This window comes from Onychostruthus taczanowskii, unplaced genomic scaffold (genome assembly GCF_017590055.1).
Source record: "Onychostruthus taczanowskii isolate IOZ18803 unplaced genomic scaffold, ASM1759005v1 scaffold7, whole genome shotgun sequence".
In the NCBI taxonomy this organism is placed as follows: domain Eukaryota; kingdom Metazoa; phylum Chordata; class Aves; order Passeriformes; family Passeridae; genus Onychostruthus; species Onychostruthus taczanowskii.
The window spans coordinates 7,993,182-8,011,376 of record NW_024504786.1 but is presented as its reverse complement, the minus strand read 5'-3'; the positions used below and the strand labels follow the sequence as shown (position 1 = coordinate 8,011,376).

Sequence of the window (18,195 nt, the reverse complement as noted above, 5' to 3'; positions counted from 1 at the left end):
ATGGTCAAATTTAATAGGGATTCAAATGATTAAGTATTTTATTTTGAAGAGAAAATTCTCTTGCTCAGCAGAATGACTTCTATTATTTAGCATTTTCTATTCTGTTTGGAATAAAGAGGTTTTAACCTCACAGCTTCAGTCTGCATATCTCTCTTCCAGCTCCAGGAATTATTGCTGTAGCTGTGTGCTAAGCAGTCATAAAAATGTTGCAGGGGAATTTGTCATTCCAGAAAACATGGAGTGAGTTCGAGTAGACTGTGTTCTGCCCTACCAAAGTCCCTTTAAAACAGCTAGAGAGAATGGAAGGGAACTTTTCCTGACAGAATCATTCCAACTGCCTTCTGAATCAGAAGAGCATGCTGAGAGACCTTTTTTATATGGAAAAAAATAAATGTGGAAGCCAGGGAAAGGAAATATCTGGAACTGCAAAGAGAAACTGCATTAGCTGAGTGTCAGCACATGAGCTACACAGACTCTGTGGTGCCCTGCTCTGTGTTAGTCAGTGTAGATAACCTAAGAATCATGCCCTTTTAAAGCTTTTATTAATTACTTTTCATCTTTTTTTGATGTGACAGAAGATTTCTGGAGACAAACATCACGAGCATAGATGTAGCACCACACCACGCTCTGCCTCATTCATCTGTACTCCTTTTCCCTGCCAAGCCTCTCATGATTTGTTCACTTTTATTTAAAGCTGGAAAAGAAAAAAAAAGTTCAGAAAACTAGCTCATATGGAAAAGAAAAATCAGGTCACTCAGACTGGTCTGCAGATTCAGGTCATATTCAGCGACATGTTTAAATGGAAAAAAATATGGGAGAATCAGTAAAATGAGGAGTATTTTTCCTATTCTGTTAATATGAAATCTCACTGTTCTTTTGTTTCAAAAATATTGGAAAGACATTTTGAGTCCGAAATACTAAACAGGGATTAAACAGAGAAGGAAATGAGCCAGAAACAAACCAAGCACAATCTCTTCGCAAATAAAATGTCCTATTAACTCCCAAATGGCTTTTTGATTTGGAGAAATGAAAGATATTTTAATTTTTTAAATTAAAATACAGAAGCAGAAGGCAATTATTTGCAATTCTGTCTAAAACAAACAACTGAAGATTTGTTTCTAACATGTTTATTTGTTTAATATGTTAGACAGGTAATGTTATACACATCCTCATTGTGACTTTTCTTCCTGTGTGCATGAATTCCTTTCTGGCACACAAAGCAAACAGGTGTGAGCCAGAGCAAGGTGTCCCACAGGCCATAACCAACAAATAACTAATTGGCATCTATGCCGCAACAGGGCAAAGATCCAGCCAAATTATGATGAGGCACTGTGCCATCCTAATAGACTCACATTAACAAGGACGCCAAGATTCCATAAATTTGCATTATTTACATTTAGTTAGAGCAGGATTCCCAGCTGGGAAGTTCCACATGGTTGTCCATCCTGATCATATACAATTGTGATGGAAAAAGACCTCTCTGACTAATCCAGCATCCTGAAATAGTTTTCAGCAAGCATTTAAACATTAATAATTACATAATGTTCCCACTCTTCTACCTCAATAAATCATTGGGAATCGTATTTTTGTTGTCTTTGTACAAAATGAATTAAAAATTTATACAATTAGATTTTCTGGTTGAAGATGTATGAGCCTTTTCAGCTTGGTAAAATGGAAAAATGAGTTATTTTTTCTGCAGGAGCAGCAAGATTTGACTATGTAATAGCGAAGAAAAAAACCCCAAAACTTCGAAGTTGCTTTTGTGAAAAATGAATGCAGAAACTGGTAACTTAAACCCTCAAGAAATAATTTGCAAAGACACAAATGCCAAGAGGGTGTGAACTATTGAGATGAAACACAAGATGATGATATTGTCTTACTACTCCTTGAGGTAATGAATCTCTGAAGGTTTGTCTTTTCTGCTGAGATGGTGAACTACATCTTAATCCACACCCTAAGAAGTGGAGGGGCACAGCTGGTGAACACTTTCCTGCAGCTCGGAGTTCCTGTGGAGGGATGTGGAATGCCCAGAGGTTCTCCACTAACCTGGGCACTGTGGGCTTGGGGCTTGGATCCCACCGTGTGCTGCTGGAGGAAGTCGATGGCATTTTTCCAATGTGACTTCCCACCGGGAAGGTCCTGCACCCACCTGAGATTTTCACGGACAATTAAGAATTTATTGACAGGGAAGCTGGATTGTGGTGGACATCTGAGCTGATCTCGGATCACAATCATAGGGACAGGATGACGCACAGAAAGTTCTACCTGAATACGAGGAAGAACTTTACTCTGTGGGTGACCACACACTTGTAGAGATTGCCCAGAGAGATTGTGGAGTCTCCCTCCCGGGCGATGTTCCAGAGCCGTCTGGATGCCGTCCTGCGCCTCCTGCTCGAGCAGGGAGGCTGGAGCAGATGAGCCACTGTGGTGCCATCCAGCCTGACTCATTCTGTGATCCACAGAATGGCAGAATTGGAGAATCGCAGAGTCACAGCACGGTTCAAGCTGGAAGGGACCACAGTGGCTCATCTGCTCCAACCTCCCTGCTCGAGCAGGGTCGCCCCAGAGCTCGAGGCAAGGACGGCATCCAGACGGCTCTGGAACGGCACCGCCCGGGAGGGACACTGGTTCCGCGGGACACAAACGCTGCCCTCGCGCCCGCGCAACACTCCCGCAAGAGGCATCCTCATCTCACACCTCCCAGCCTCCTCCTGTGAGGCAGCCCTGGCACGGACGCAGAGGCTGCTCCGCCCGGCACGGGACAGCCCAGCCCGGACCCCGCCGCGGAGCCTCCCCCGGGACCCCGCACCCGCCCGCCCTCAGCGCCCACGAGTCTCGCTCCTCCTCCCGGCTGCCAGCCCACTGCTCTCGCGATAGCGGGCGGCGCGCGGGGCGGGAGGGGGGCGGGGCCGCGGCGGCCGCGCTGGCCGCCCCGCCGCCCCGGCGCTCCGTGACCGCCGCCCGCCATGGGGCCCCGGCCGTGCCGCCGCCGCCGCTGAGGAGGAGGAGAAGGAGGAGAAGAAGCCGCCGCCGCCGCGATGAGGAAGGGCCGCTCTCGGGGGGACAAAGCGGCGCCGCCGCCGCCGGCGCGGAGGGAGCCCGGGCGGGCGGTGTCCGGCAGCGCGGCGGAGCGCAGAGCCGCCCTGCTGGGGGGCGGCGGCAGGAAGGAGCCGGAGGATGCCCGGGCCGCGGGGGCGGCGGAACGGGTAAAGCCGGGGCGCGGGGCGGGGGTCGCCGTTGTTATGGAGACGCGCCCCGCGTGGCGGGGCCGGTCCGCGCCCGCCCCGGGCCGGGACCGCGGCGCTCCGGCGGGGGAGAGCGCAGGGCGCGCGGGGCGGGAGCGGCGCGGCTCCGAGCATCCTCCGCGCTCCGTGCGCTCCCGCAGGTAGATGCCTCCGGGAGGGCGAAGCGTGGGAGCGGTGCCGTGTCCGTGTCGGTGCTGCCGGCGTGGCGCGAGTGAGTGAGTGAGTGAGTGCTGCGGGAGCCGCGGTGCCGGGATCTGCCCGCGTGCCGCGGAAGGCGGGGGAGGATGCCGTGGAGTCGGGTGTGTGCTGTGTGCTGGCTGGTGTTACTAATCGCAGAGAACATCTTTCTAGTAACCCTCTGTAGGTCACTCCAGATCGCGGTGATAATTGTGATGCATCTTCCAGCATTTTAAGTCTTAATTCCAGAAGTGGTTTGTTTAGGAAACATACCGTAGCTTTGCAGAGACTTGAAAATGCACAGGCTTGCTACATGTGATAGTGTGTAAGTTCAGTATGCCCACTTTCATGTCTTTCATACCCATAAAAATAGGATCTACTGATTGGTGGTTAGGATTACAAGGACGAGAGACCAAAGAGATCCTAAATCAAGTTTAGGATCATCAACACTGTGGTTTGATAGTCCTAGTTTTACAAGAGATAAAAATGGGAGATGACACTTTGCAGTGGAAAAATGTAGGTGACAATTAATGCTATTTTTTTGTTGATTTGAAGAGAAGGAGAAAGTGTCACAAGTATGAAGATTCCTGGGATGCAGTAATTCATTGCTGTGTTTGGAGCAAAGAGAAAATATAGGTTCTTTGTCAAAAAGGTGTTTTAAGTTTACATCATTGTTGCAGATGCACAGGTTTATGCTGTTTAAAAAATAATTTCTTAGGTTTTTTTTTTCCTAGAAAAGCTGCATTACATTGCCTTCAGTTATGGGAGTCTTGGATTTTGGCTTTGACTAGTGGATATATTGAATACAGATTTATCAGACTGGGCCCTTGAAGAGGGGACCTCTATTATTTTATTCTCTAGTGCTTTGTTAAGGTGGTTAAGAGGGGCTGCTGCTTTTGATGTTTATTCTTTTCTGAAACAACTAAGGAATGCTATAGTCTTCATTGCGGGGAAAAAAAATTTAAAATCAGAAGAGGTCAACTGGTATCTTTCCAGCTGTCTGTGAAATGGACAAATTTGTAGAGCAATCAAATGCAGCAGCACGGTGTTTGTTGTACTGTTTTGACACATTGTTTATGATATTGACATGGAAATTGAAGGAAGTTTTTTCCATTCTTGGTAGCGTGAATGAAACTTACAAATGGTGCACACAGAACATGCTATGTCTTGAGCAATGAATTGAACACTTGGGCAGTTTCACTGAAACAACCCCAATGCTGGAAACCAGGGAAGGCTGCAAATTCAGAAGTGTCAGTTTTTGAGATGCACCAGGCTTTTTAATGGGAAATAGTGCCAATTTGTGTTTAACTTGGGTGCTCTGACTAGGACCTGAAGTGACTTGTAAGAACTGATCTTTGTGTGCTGGCAGGTATTCAGTGTGATGGAGGAGGAATTTTTCAGCTAAAGTTTAGAGAGCTTCTACTCAGCTGTGTGTGAGATACTCGCCAAACTTCTAAGGAGAAGCTCTCATCCCCTCTCCCCTTTTGTCTTTCATTTAAGGTTTTGTAAGTATGGTAATCAGCTGCAAATAAATGGGTGTGTTGGACAAATGTGACAAACAGCATTTCTGTCTTTAATACCAATAATTCAGCGTTTATTTAAATGTCTGCAGTTGGTTGTGTGTGTGTGGTAAAAAAGGCCTTCTGAGATGCAAAAGACAGTGAGATACTCCATTTTCACTGATCCAGCTTGTAGCTTGACAAGTATTTCCTTTGGGGCCCTTCTGATTTAAGTAGCCCTGTTGTTCCCAAGTCTGTAACGTGCCCTCAGCAGTGCCAGTACAACAGTGTGCACAGCTGCAGCAAACCATTCTGGATTAAATTCACATCGCTTTGTTTGCCATACATTTGCACAAGTTTGTGGCTGGGAGAGGCTGAGCTACTCCAGTGTTGAAAAAAGTCCTTATCAAACTGTGACTGCAGCAGTTAATCGCTGTACTGACCTTAAGGCCTTTGAAAATCTGCTCCTTTGCTCTGCTTGTAGTTCCGACATGCACACGATTAATGTTTGTGCTTTCTCGTGTGTTATGCAAGAATTAAGAATGACTGTACTTGGGCACATTAAAGATCCCTCTCGCCCAGTATCCTGCCTCTCCCAGCTGCCAAGAACAGATGCTTGGAGAAGAGTACAGTGTATATTGAGGAAATGCCTCTCCCAGCCTCCAGTAATTTGTGGCTCATAGGTTTCCTGAACCAGAGGTGATATTTGTTTTTAGAGCCCCCAGTGGGTTTTTTCTTCTATGAATTTGTCCAATTAGTGTTTGAAGCCATGTGTGCTTGTAGCATCCACAACATCCTGTGGCCGAGTTGTAGGGCTTAAACACATTTTGTGTGGAAAAAACACTTATTTTTGTTTGCTTTTAAACTTTCTGCCTGCTTGGTTTCATGCCTTGCTTGTTCCTTCTTGTATTGGAAGGGGCAGTGAAAAGGAGAATCCATGTTATTCTGTGTGCCTTATGGGTTGATGACTTTTTCTTTTATTTACCATGCCTTGTTTGTGACTTGTCCAGAGGCATTTCAGAAAGAAATTACTCTACCCCTTTCATTGTCCTTGTCTTCTTTGCACCTTTTGCAGGTGTGTTTCTGATTGGAGACAGTGGTGCAGGAATCCAAGGAGCAGGGTTGGGTTACAATAACCAGGACCAGCTACAGTATTTCACCATATGCCCCCCAATAAACTTACATGGCATATTCGATTTCATTCTTTAATCTTCTGCATGCTTTTTCTAGACAACCTTTAAGCACTGAGTTGGCACTTCTGTGGAACTATAACTCCAATCACTCTTTTAAGTGGTAATAACTAGTTCAGAACTTGTGATTGTGTACATATTTTTTAATGCTATGCATCATATTACATTTACCTGCTATTTTACAGCCCACTTAAACAGTATCATTAAAGTCTTCTTCAGATCTTTGGTCATTGCTTTTGCAATCTTCAATAACTTTTAAGCATTGTCAGCAAACTCTGTCACGTAAGTGTCAAACTTCTTTGCTAGATTTTGCTTTAAAATATGGAAGGTGTTGATCCCAGAAGAGATCCTTGTGAGACTCCAGTGGTGATCCTTCTTACCCTGTGAAATTTTAGTTCATTGAGTGAGGCCATCTTTGTCAAACACAGCCCACTTGGATTTATGTAAAGGATTAGCTTAATCATTGTATGACTGCTGACTGCAGGGAAGGAGGAAAACGGGAAGTTGAGGTGAAAGTGATTGTTGTTCATGAATGACAGTCACCCTCATCCAGGGGCTCATTTCATGCACTAGGCTGTTTCCATATGCTGACATAATTCATTTTAGTGATATTTATAGTGAAAGATTTGACACGGATCATAGCCAATATTTGTCAGAATTGCTTTGATTAGCATTTTTTTCTTCAGGTAGAAGACAAAGTCCTCATAGAAAGGACTCTTCTGTTTCTAGAAGAGATGGCTGTAGAGGGTTGTGGTGGAATTATAGAAGACCTGGTTGGTCTGCAGGGGGTAGGTAGCAAACAGCAACCAGCTGTATCCTCTGGTATCAAGTGATGACTCAGGCTTTGCAGGAGGTTCATCTTCATGCTCAAGGTAATACATATACTTTTTATTTTTTTCCCCCCAAGGGATGTAGTAGATGAAACGATTAAGAGTGAGGTAGGCTGGATCCATCTGAGGAAACACCTGAAACCAGCTAAAATCTAGGAGAATATTGTAATGGGGCAAATCCATGGTGCTTGCTTTTACTTGTCTGTATGGAATGTCTTTGTTATTTTTTTCCATGAGGAGTGGGAGCTAATGTGTCCCTAACAAATCTAAATGCTGTCTTCCTCTAAAAGCAGAGGGATGATAAACAGATGTGAGGAAAACTGAAGTATTGTGGCAGGCCTAGTGGGATGGAGGTTGAGAGTCAGAGAGTAAAAATAGAGAATACTGAGCATCACTGAATGACATTTTCTGCTCTAAAGGCATACAGGATCTAGGGAGTGCAACCCAGGGGTGCTTGCTTGGAGATGTGACAAGGTGAAGGAACAGAAACAGACCCCATCACTTGTGACAAGCTTCTCCCTCTTGCTGTGGGTGGCCAGGAAAGGATTTATGAGTAGATTCCATGCCTTTGTGGCTTTGTTAGTTGATAAGAGATGAAGGAGAAAACAGTAGCAGAATCTCAAAAATCAGTTTAAGGCTCGGGTGAGGAACTGCCAGTTGTAGAGGCAGGATTTTGAGGTAGATGGACCATTTGTTGTGTATGAAGTTTAACTCAGCTGCTGCTCCATGAAGACCTGGACTGAAATGTTGTTAAACCTGCAGGCTCCCCTGCTATGTCTGTTTGTTGTGTAGGAAATGTTTGGAGGATGCCAGCTGGAAAAGTGCAAACATAGTACAGGGAAAGGCCAAACACCTCTGTAGTCCAGTTTAGCTTTGTGTTGGAGAGCCCTTTCTGTAGGGCAGTCAGTGCAGTGGGCTGCCTCCAGCTGTAAATTTTGACCTGCCTGGAGAAGGGAGATCCTCTGTGTTCCTCAGACTATACATTTAGTAATTTCTGCTTGGATAGAAAGTATTTCCTGACCTTTGAACAAGCTAACTGACTTACAATCAATTAATTTAACAACTGTCTCTTGGAAATGTAGTGCTACAAACTTTCTGAGAGTAACAAAAATATTCGGGTTTTTTTTCCACCTGTCTTTGAAACTTTGTAGATCTTTCTGTCCCAAAGCCAAAATGGAACACTGAGGTTATCCGGTGTGCAGTCTGTGGAGCTTTCCTGAAAGACAAATTAAAACACCTCTCTTAGAAACTGATCTTATCTTAGCATTAGATCATGGTGTGTTTGTCACCTCTGAAAGCTCTGCCAATGTTTAATTATTCCTGCCGTTAGAAAACTAAACGACATCTTACTTCAACGCTTGCTTTGTCTAATGGCCAACTTTCAGCTGTGGAATATGCCTGTGCTAGCATAGGCAGTAAAAATTCTCTACTATCTGATCTCTTTTCCATGTAGAAGTATTTGAAATATAAAATTGAGCTTTGGTTGGAACAGAAGACACTGAGTTCTTTCGCTTCTAGAACTCTGTGCTTTACCCTCTTGATTGTTCTTGGAGTGTTTGCCAAACCCAGGTATTATTCTGGCAGCAGCCTGGAATAGTGTGATTGCAGACAAGCTTCCTCCTTCACTACTTTTGGACACTTGTCTTTTGCAATTTTGGGGATTGCATTACCACAGTTGGGTGTGTCATATGAGAGAGGGTTTTGTAACATTATGCATATGTGGATATTTCTCCTCCATCTGTGAGTAAAATAATACAGATTGGTCCAAGACTACTTATAAACAATAGGTTACAAAGCTTATTACTTCTTTCATATTGTCATTATATTTTGATTATTTTTTTTTTTTCTTGGAAGGAATAGCAAAGGATCTTTTCCACTGACTTCTCACCCTGTTCTTTTTTGGAAAGCAGTCAGTGACCAGCGGGGAGAAACTGGCCAAACCCCAGAGTGCTACTCAGATTTATTTTGTCTCCACAACTGCAGAGAAGCTGTTACCACGCTTTCCTTGCTGCGTGGCAAGCCTGGAAACTGAAGAGATCTTTCTTTTTTTCCTAATTAGAACTTCTGTACTGCAAATATACTAAGTGTTTTCTTTTCTTTTCCCTCTAGGTGACATCAGTGCTAGTAAAGGCAGTACCCCTGTTGTGATGAGCTCTGTATGTAGACTGCAGAACAGTTTGGTGTTCTTTGGTTATTTCTACCATGAGTCTTCCCTTTTGATTGACAAGTGAAGAATAAAGTTTTTGGAGTTCAGTTGGCACTTTGCTTCTCAGTTTTCTCTACAGCTCTGACTCTCAGGTTGCTGATCACAGCTCTGTTGCAGCTCTCCCAGTCATGGACCCTGTGGGTAACAGCTCACAGCACTCAAAGCTGTTCTTTATAACTTCATATCAAAACCTACAGGCTGGGATGAAACTTAATCTGAAGAAGATGAAGGCTTATTTTCAAAATTCAAGCACATAAACTGAATTAAATGGACTTACTGTTAGCAATGCAGATTGCATTTGCAATCAAGTGTAGTTTTACTATTCACATTACATATTCTATAAAAGCAAGTATAGCTTAATCATAGCCAAATATGTTCTGTAAACATCATTGCCCCTTTTATTAAAGGAGGGATGGAGTGCTGCTAACTTCTAGAAGATCAGGACCATCTGTTTATATAAATGCTTATTACCACCTGTTCTGTGAAATTGTTTAAGGTTGATTTTAGGGTAGTTCTGACCTGTGTCTGTTTTGTCAAGGCAGCTAAAGAAATTTCTTAAGGAGGACATTGGTAAAGACTCCTGAATTAAAAGTTGTGATTGTAACTTGCCATTAAAAACTCAGTTACTGTTTGCAGACCTCAAACTTCCTTTTCTCATCTTCCTTTGTTGCTGTCTAACTCTTTTTCTTATGTCAGGAAGAAAGTGAAAAAAAAAAAAAAAAAAAAAAAAAAAAGTGCTGTTTTCTAATCAAAAGATTGAACACTTCTAGCCTGTGGAGCTTCTAATCTGGTTAACCAGAGTCCAGAGTGTATGGTTGGCTGGGGGGCATTCTTACTTATCCTCAGACTTTATTTTCTGAAGTTTATTCCCTTTTCTATGGAGAAATAAAGGTAGTGAAGAGGCCAGGGTGTAGCTGGGGGAAATCAGTTGTTCTCTTGTGACACGCACGGTTCTATCTTTATTTTCTTCTTGATCCTTTCTCTGAGGAGGCAGGAAAAGAAACCAGAAAGAGCAAACCTGTCAGTGCCCCATAAGTGTGTCTCACTGCCTGCCAAAAGCTGATTCTTGTTGATGCCAGAGCTGCTTCTACCTGACTCCTTCATTAGCCGTGGTTTTGCCTTTCTGTGTCCTCATCAAACAGAGATGGCAGCTCCAGGTGATCTCTTCCTCTGAGTTCACTTGTGTGTTCATACTAATGTTTAAAAATATGGGAAAAGTGACTGAGGGAAAGAGCCATCTAAAAGCAGGCAAAGGGAAATAGAATCAAGGGATCAATTCTGTAATGTGCTTATTAGATAATAACAGAATTGAGCCAAAAGAGAAATCCAGATGCAGACAAAAGGAATGTGGAGTCAAGTGACCAATTCTGCAATGGGCTTGTTGGGTAAGAGCAGAGTGGCACCAGAGGGCTGGTGGCACTTCTCTGACCTGAGAAAATGGAATAATCACTTCTCTCAAAGCTGAGTATTAATGGACAAGTTTCTGTTGTGTAAATCAATATCTAGGTAGGCATTGCATCAGCAGCTTAGATGATTCAGCTCGCCCATGTGAGATTTCGATTTCCTGTCACAAGTGAAGAGTAAGAGCAAATACTCTATTAGCCACATTAATTTCATATCTTGCATATTAGAATAGCTAAGCAGGCAGTGGAAAGATGCAGTACACTGCATTTCTCATCTAAAAGTGGAATAAAGTGAAGGAGCCAAGAGAATTCTTCTATCAGAAGTGCTAGGGCTTGGTGTGGCACTGCTTTTCTTTAGAATAATTATTAACCTTAAGGGGAAAGCTGCTGCTACTTACTGTTTGTTACAGAGCACTTGAGGATAACAGTGGGGTGCTGTCCAAGGCTAGGATTAGGCAGCTGCAAAGCACAAAGATTTTGGATATATTCCTGACTGGATGCTTTGGGAAATCAAGTAGTATATCCAAGTGTTATTTTGTTGGAGGAATGGGTATGTGTTACTGACTTTACACCTAGCAGTTGACTTCTTGAGTGAGCTCACCTGCCTTCTTGCAGCCCAGTAAGTGTTGTCCTGCCTGTCAGGGTAGTTCTTAAGAGACTTTAGAAGGGGCAGTTCTTTATTTTGCTCTGATAGATATTTTTTATTGCCCATGCTGCCTACCATAAGTCAACATAGCTTTAGTGCTATAAGAAAGGCAGTGGGTTATTGTAGATATGATGATAGGCATTTATTTGAAATGAAAGGTTTTTTAAGTCTTATTTAATTCCTATTCCTTGAAGCTGAGTAGCTGAAGCTGACAAAGCAGTGAAGACCACCAAGCTGGTGAACTATTTGAGACTAAACCAAAATGCTTTATCCCTCAGCAAGACTTTGTTCCTTAAGAACCACAATAGACAAATGGACAGGTCATATAGAGTCTCAGTGATTTCATTTCCACATCAAATAATGATGTGCTGTGGTTAATGTATTTTTGTAGTGATGTAGTACTGTTTGAAGCCTGGTGAAAATGCTGCTCTTTGAAGGAAGAAACACGAATACTCAAAAAACTACCTTTGAAACCAGATTTAGAACTTTTTTACTTGCTCTTCCTCTAAGCTGTGTCTTTTTTGAGTTTTTTTGTTTAACTTATAGTTAGGTTCCACGAACCCTAAATCTAGTAATCTGTCAGAAGTTATTTTCAAATGTTCTGTTATAACTACATGTTACAGTGCAGTGAGGGAAGAGGGTTCAAGACTGATGGCTTAGTCTTGCAATAATTTGGAAGTCTAGCTTATAATTTTTTTGGTAATTGAAATTGGTCTAGTGCTAATGGAGTCTATTATGTATGTGGAAAGCAGGATGATGCTGTGTTTCTTTCCAGGAAAAAATACTATCTTTGCTATTGGAGTTGCATCATAAATATTTTCACTTTTTGTTATACATATAGTAAACATTTCTACCAATAAAACATGTTTTAAAACCTTTTAGTTGGTCTGGATTTTATGAATGTAAAAGCAAGACAGCAATTCAAAACATTCCATGTATGTGTTTAAATTTCCAGAAGCAGATGGCACTGTTGAGGGTGGACTCTGGGGAGTGTAAGAATTTTTTAAATGTAATTTCTGATTTGATTTCAGTCCACACACGTCTTCATGAGCTGTCTGTATAGGAGGATTTCCTCTGATGATTTTTGTTACAAGGTGTGATAAGTAATCCACCATAAACATTCTCAGCTGTCTGTAGCCAAAATAAGTTGATTAGTTAATTGATTGATACTTGGCAAATTTTTGTCTTGACATTTACTGAGTCATGCTGTGTTCTGAAACTCTTGTAGGTGTTTGACATATCAGCTAATTCAGCTAATGCTAAAAATACTTAACAAGAGTTATAATAAGAAGCTGATTTTCAGTGCACTTCTGGACTGCACCTTCCATTATCTGCTCATTGTCCAAACACCCATCAATCCATTCAGGACAGATTTCCAATGAAGTTTTTGCTTCTAAGGGGCTCATTCAGCTGGTCCTAACTTCTTGCAGTGGCTGTGAGCTGTCTTGTGGAAATTGGCTGGGTATACACTGTGTGTGTTTATCACTTGGATATATTAGCTGCTAGCACAACAGGATTGAAAACCAGTAATAGATTGTGTAGGTCCTGCCATCCCTGCTGAATTTCCCCTATGGGATTTGATGGAAGAGTTCAGAGCAGATTGTCTTTCAGGATGGAAGAGACAGTACAGAAAGGTTACAGCAGTAAACAAATGCTGGCCTGCAGCATTCAGAAGGCAGTTTTGTTAAAGACTAAATTATGTATGCAGTTAGACACAAGCTTGAGACACTTTGTTGTACTTTGTTAATCCAAACAAACAAAAACTAAGTGGAAAAGGTGCATCCACCAAGGAGTGAGGGGGATTGGGTCTGTAGGATGAAAACTTGAGAAAACATTTCAGCTGCATTTCAGGAAGCTTGAACAGTTCTATGAAATGCAGTACATGTCAGATTGATTAATTGATGCTCAAGCCTGTTTTCCTTTCATCCTTTAAAAATACAGCTGTCATGCTTTGAGCTCGATAATAACAATTTAAAAACCTAGTTTTCTAATACATTAGTTTTCTTATATGCCTTTCTGTTGCCGTGTGTGATGGGAACTTGGTGCTGCTGCCTCTGCAGGTTGTTTTCATCCCACTCATCATCATGCATGTGCAGAAGGACTGCACAAACACCTGAGTTAGACTCTGCAAGTGGTTTGTGCCTAGTTCCATGTTTCCAGGAAGGCTGTCTCCCTTGCATGTGGAGTTCTTCTGGTGGGGCCTCTTGGGATAGGATAAGGGGTAGTGGTTTTAAACTGGAGGAGGGTTGATTTAGATTAGATATGAGAAGAATTTTTTACCAAGAGTGTGGTGATACACTGGAGTCGGTTGCTGAGAGGGGTGGTGGGTGCCCCATGTCTGCAGGGGTTCCAGGGCAGGTTGGAGGGGGCTTGAAACAACTGGTGTAGTGAAAGGTGTCCTTGCCCATGGCAGTGGGGTTGGAACAAGATGATCCTTAAAGATCTCTTCTAACCAAAACCAATACATGATTCTATGATTTGCAGATATCCCAAGTGCTAAGCTGAAGATTTGCTTTTCTTTGCATTGAAGGCCATACGGCTCAGAATGATCAAATTGTATTTCTCTGCATTCTTAAAATACCATTTGTCATTATGAAACAAGTACACAAATGACAAAATTACCTTTGTCTTCTCTGCAGCTTTTAGAGAATCCAACTTCATTAATGCAAGCAAAGTGTTAAAACTCCAGGAAAGACAAAACTGACAAGAGTGTGTAATGTCAGCGTGGGGTGCTACTTGGAAAAAATGCACTGATAGTGAAATGATTTCATGTCTAGCAATGTTTCTTTGATGTTTGTTCTGTTAATCTGGTAATTGTATGTCCTCTGTTCACTGAGGACTAGCAGCAGCTCTCATGACTGTATCATACTCCAGTTTTATTGTAAAGGAGCTTTTATAATGCCCCAGAGCAAGGAAATGTCATCTCAAAAATGGAATGCCTAGTAATTAAAACAGGTTTATTAGTTGCTAAAATCACAGCATTCAATATTTAGTGTATTTACAAGCATTTTATTATCATAAAAATAGCATTTTAATATGGAGCCTTAGTAAAGACCTTTAGAAGGAAATGAGGGAATCAAGTCAGAGCTGATATCAAGTGTTCTGGACAGTACCAGAAGATGAGAGAACAAATGAATAAATCATAATCACTGTTTTAGAGAAAATCTTATAAAGGAGTTGTCTGGTTACTGCAGTGGCTGAAGGCAATTAGATATTTAAATATCCAGGCATAGATGGATCCAGTGATGTATTAGTAGCAACTAGGTCTTTATTAATTGACTTGAATTGCACCTGTGCATTATGAAGGTGGCAAAAATATGATCCTGAAAGCTAAATTATTCATTAATTTAATTATTTGTGTATTCTTTGACATTTACATTAATCTCTGTTTTTGGGACAGAAGAGAATCTGTTTCCAGGGTTGTCTTGCCAGTTTAGCAGACACTTTAGCAGAAATGTCTGCTGACTCCAGTCTTTGTTTGAGCTCAAGGCACGGTGCTGTTCATAAACCCAACACTGGGCATTGTTTCTGTTCTCAGGCAGAAGAGAAGAAATACCTCTTGTCCTTGAAAAAAATTTTGACTTTTGTTCCTTTGTGATGGAACTGTATTACCCTGCTTGGTGAGGAGAAGCTTTGTGCAGATTATAGAGTCTCCATTTCTTTGTGCAGACATTGATAAGAATTGTGAATTAGCTTATCTTTGCTATTTAATGGGATCTGTTACGAGAAGCTAAGGACTAAGCACTTATTGTGTGTTCAAGGGTTGATTTAGTTTTGTTTAGGTCTAAAGCCACTGGTAATTTTATTTACAGTTTTAGAATAAATTGATATTTTTTTTTCCTGTTGTGTGCATGCAGATCTGCTGTTGAATCTCAGGGAAAATTTGTTCTCAGGAAAAACCTCACACAAGTGCTTCTTATTTTTGGCTCTGAATCGATCTGCTTATCTCACTTGTGGTAGGAAGTGAGAAGGTTGCAGATGTTTTATGGAAACAAAAATATAGATGTCAAAGAATTGGAACTTCACAAATTTTTTTTTTTTTCATGCTGCAAATAGAGATCCTCCTCAGTGGTGATAACACCAGATTAAATTGTATCTTCATCTCTCTTTGTCATGTATATGAACAAAGAGTGTTTTACCTCTAAGCAGTCCATTGGTTATTGTTATATTTTATTTTGCCAGTAATCTCTGTCTAACTGTGGATGGTTTCACTACTGCTGCTATTCAGGCCATATGTGTGATCCATAAAGGAATCCTGGGCAAAAAAAAGAGTGTTGCTAAAGTGGATTCCTGTTGTGTTTTCTGGTTTCATACTTTGCTTTGTGCAATATTTGTTATTCAAGTGAGCTTTACCAGTTATGATTGAGTCTTAAAATTGTATTACCCATCTGTAAGTAGCCATTCAATGTCTGGTTAGAAAATCCCCTTGAGCTCAGCTGAGTGATTCTCCAACAAAGTTCAGTTTATGAGTTATTTAAAAATTTTTCTTTGTAAGCAGCTTCCTTTGAAATAAGCCTTGGAATAGCAGTTGGGCACGGATTTCTTTCCTCTGGCCTCCTTACTCTTGGGACAGTTTTTTAAGGGCAGTATCTTATACTGGACCAATAGATACTTTTATTAGAGATTGTACTTCAAACTTAATGAACCTTAACATTTTTCCTGGGAAACTGCTTTTTGCAAAACAAGATTAGAACTCTGTATTATTAGTAAATAAGTAATTTTATACAGCACACACATTTTAATACACTGTTATTGTTCACCTGTCAAACTTTGTATTTTCAGCTAGTATTTTAATTTAAAATATATTTTATTTGTGCCTTAGACATAGAAAAGTCTATATATTTTGGGTCAAGAATCAAATATTTACACAGATAACATCTCTTAGGTTTTCCAACTCAACCTGGAAGTGCCAGTCTGAAATGTATAACATCAGATGAAACTTTCTTCCTGGTTCTATTGCTATGAAGCAATTGTTTGTTCATGTAAATTGAATGAACTTAAAACTTACCATAAGGTTTTGTTCATCTCTGTTCCTAAAAAAACCAGGGAGTTTACATTCCAGATAAAAATTAATTGGATTGTAACATTTTACTGGGCATTAAACAGAGTTTACACAGGTATAGGTAGGTATTTTATGCTGGTTTGTTCTTTCCCTGTGAACAAGACAGTGAGACAATGTCATGTGCACAAAAATCAATATAGCTGGAGATCTGAAAGCTCCAAAGTGAGCATCAGTGTTGCAGGGAATGAAGGTGCCCTGCAGAATCCTCTGGTAAGTCTCCTTTTTATAGCCAATAAGAAATTGTAGGTTTCTTTGCCTGCACAGAGGAAATGCAGCTGTTCCTGCTGCTGGTTCCACGAGCAGTTCCCATTCCAGTCTGACTCACAGCCTAGTTGTGCTCAGAGGGGTTAAGTTCAGTGTTTTCTGTGTAATAAATGTCTGAATAAATCTGTGAGGAACTGACAAACAAGAAAAGTTTGGTTTGCTAATACTGTGGATTAGGGTCTGCAGCAAATCTAAACATGCACCTCTATTTAACCATGTAAAACCTCACAGACAAGAATAGAGAAGATAAATGAGTGTTTGATAACACACAGGATGCTTAAGAGAACTTGCAGTAATCCTAGTCAGTGATGTTGGGACTCATCATATGCTTGGCACATCTTTTGAGTTCTATTGAAATAAAATCTTCAGAGAGAAGATGTTTTGATATCTTATAAAATCAAATTTTATTACAAATCCCTTTTTTGGTAGGGGTCATATTTCTTTTAATCCTTACAGCATATGCGTAAGGATGATGAATGATAGAGTTGTTTTGTTTTATCTGGCCAGGAGTTAATTTCCCTGCTCAATAGAACCTTTTAATGTTTGCAATACTCATGCTAGAAGAGCAATGATAAAGGAATGATGTGGCCTTTAATGCTCAGTGTCTTTGTTCAGACTGGTTTTGTTGTGAGTGCAGCTACTGAGCCTGGTGTGGGGTTTGGAGTCTTGATAGATTGATAGTGGTTTTTTTGAGCCTCTGTGAAGTCTGATACAGACTTTAGAGCTCTGTTTCTTTTTCTTCCCTTGATGAAATTCATTTGGCTTTAGGCATTTATGAGGTGAATTCAAGAATTACTCTTCCCTTTTGGCTCTTGGGGAGATCTTGAAGTAGGGTTGAATACTTTGTTTAAGCCATTTGTGTTTTCAGGTAAGGACCAAACATTCAAGCTGATAAAATATAATCATCAATTACCTTGTCTTCTAGACTGTAGTTCCATTAGGAATAAAACAATTCTGCATCTCAGTGGGCCTCAGAAAGGGGCTAATAATGTACCCAGTTATAAATATTTACCTTTTCTTTTTAACAAGCTTTTTCGTGTGATCCTGCAGCTGGGACACTTCACAACAAAGTTAACAGCGCTAACTTCCCTGATGAAACATTAAATCTTCTAATTCATTTGTTCTACTCAAACATGCCATGTAGTTGTTTCCTGAAGAGTTAACAAGAAAAGAAATCTCACTGAAGAACAAGATAAGGAGGGTGTATCTGATAGTATGGGCTTCTGATACTGGGTCTTTTAGGGAATGTTCCTTTTTTTTTTCTCTTTTGTTTGGTTTTAACTGTGGATTTTTTTTTAAATGAAGTTTTGAGTTTGTAACTTTTCTCTCATCTGTGTTATAACTGCAGATGGGTGTGCAGAGGAAGCTGTAGGTATTCAGAATGGTAAATGTGTGCATGATATGTTGAAAACATCACTGTGGCAAATAACACCCTGCTTTGCAGTCATTTTGAAAACTTAATATTGACACTAAGTTCAGTTTATATACTTACTGTTGTAGGAATGTTGGAATTTATTGCAAAATTCTTCTAATAATAAAGTTCTTCTTTTATATAATGCAGTACATTCTGTAAAAGTTTTCTCTGTTGTTGATGTTGTAAACTGATATATTATAGCCCCTAAGTGGCTATGTTGATTTACTGTAATTTTCCCTGTTTCTGCTGTCTCTGACAT

At 41.0% G+C, this 18,195-nt stretch overlaps 1 protein-coding gene across 6 annotated transcripts in view; it reads left to right on the top strand.

Moving 5' to 3' along the window:
- Window positions 1–2,952: 2,952 nt before the first annotated feature.
- MAST2 (microtubule associated serine/threonine kinase 2) overlaps window positions 2,953–18,195 on the top strand; it is a 189,122-nt gene continuing 173,879 nt past the window's right edge. For 5 of the 6 annotated variants that reach the window (XM_041421480.1, XM_041421478.1, XM_041421477.1 and 2 more), the window contains exon 1: window positions 2,953–3,206. In XM_041421480.1, coding sequence (XP_041277414.1) covers window positions 3,039–3,206 — 168 coding nt within the window. In that variant the 5' untranslated portion in view covers window positions 2,953–3,038. The remainder of the gene's footprint in view (window positions 3,207–18,195) is intronic. The other variant, XM_041421479.1, reaches the window with a different exon arrangement.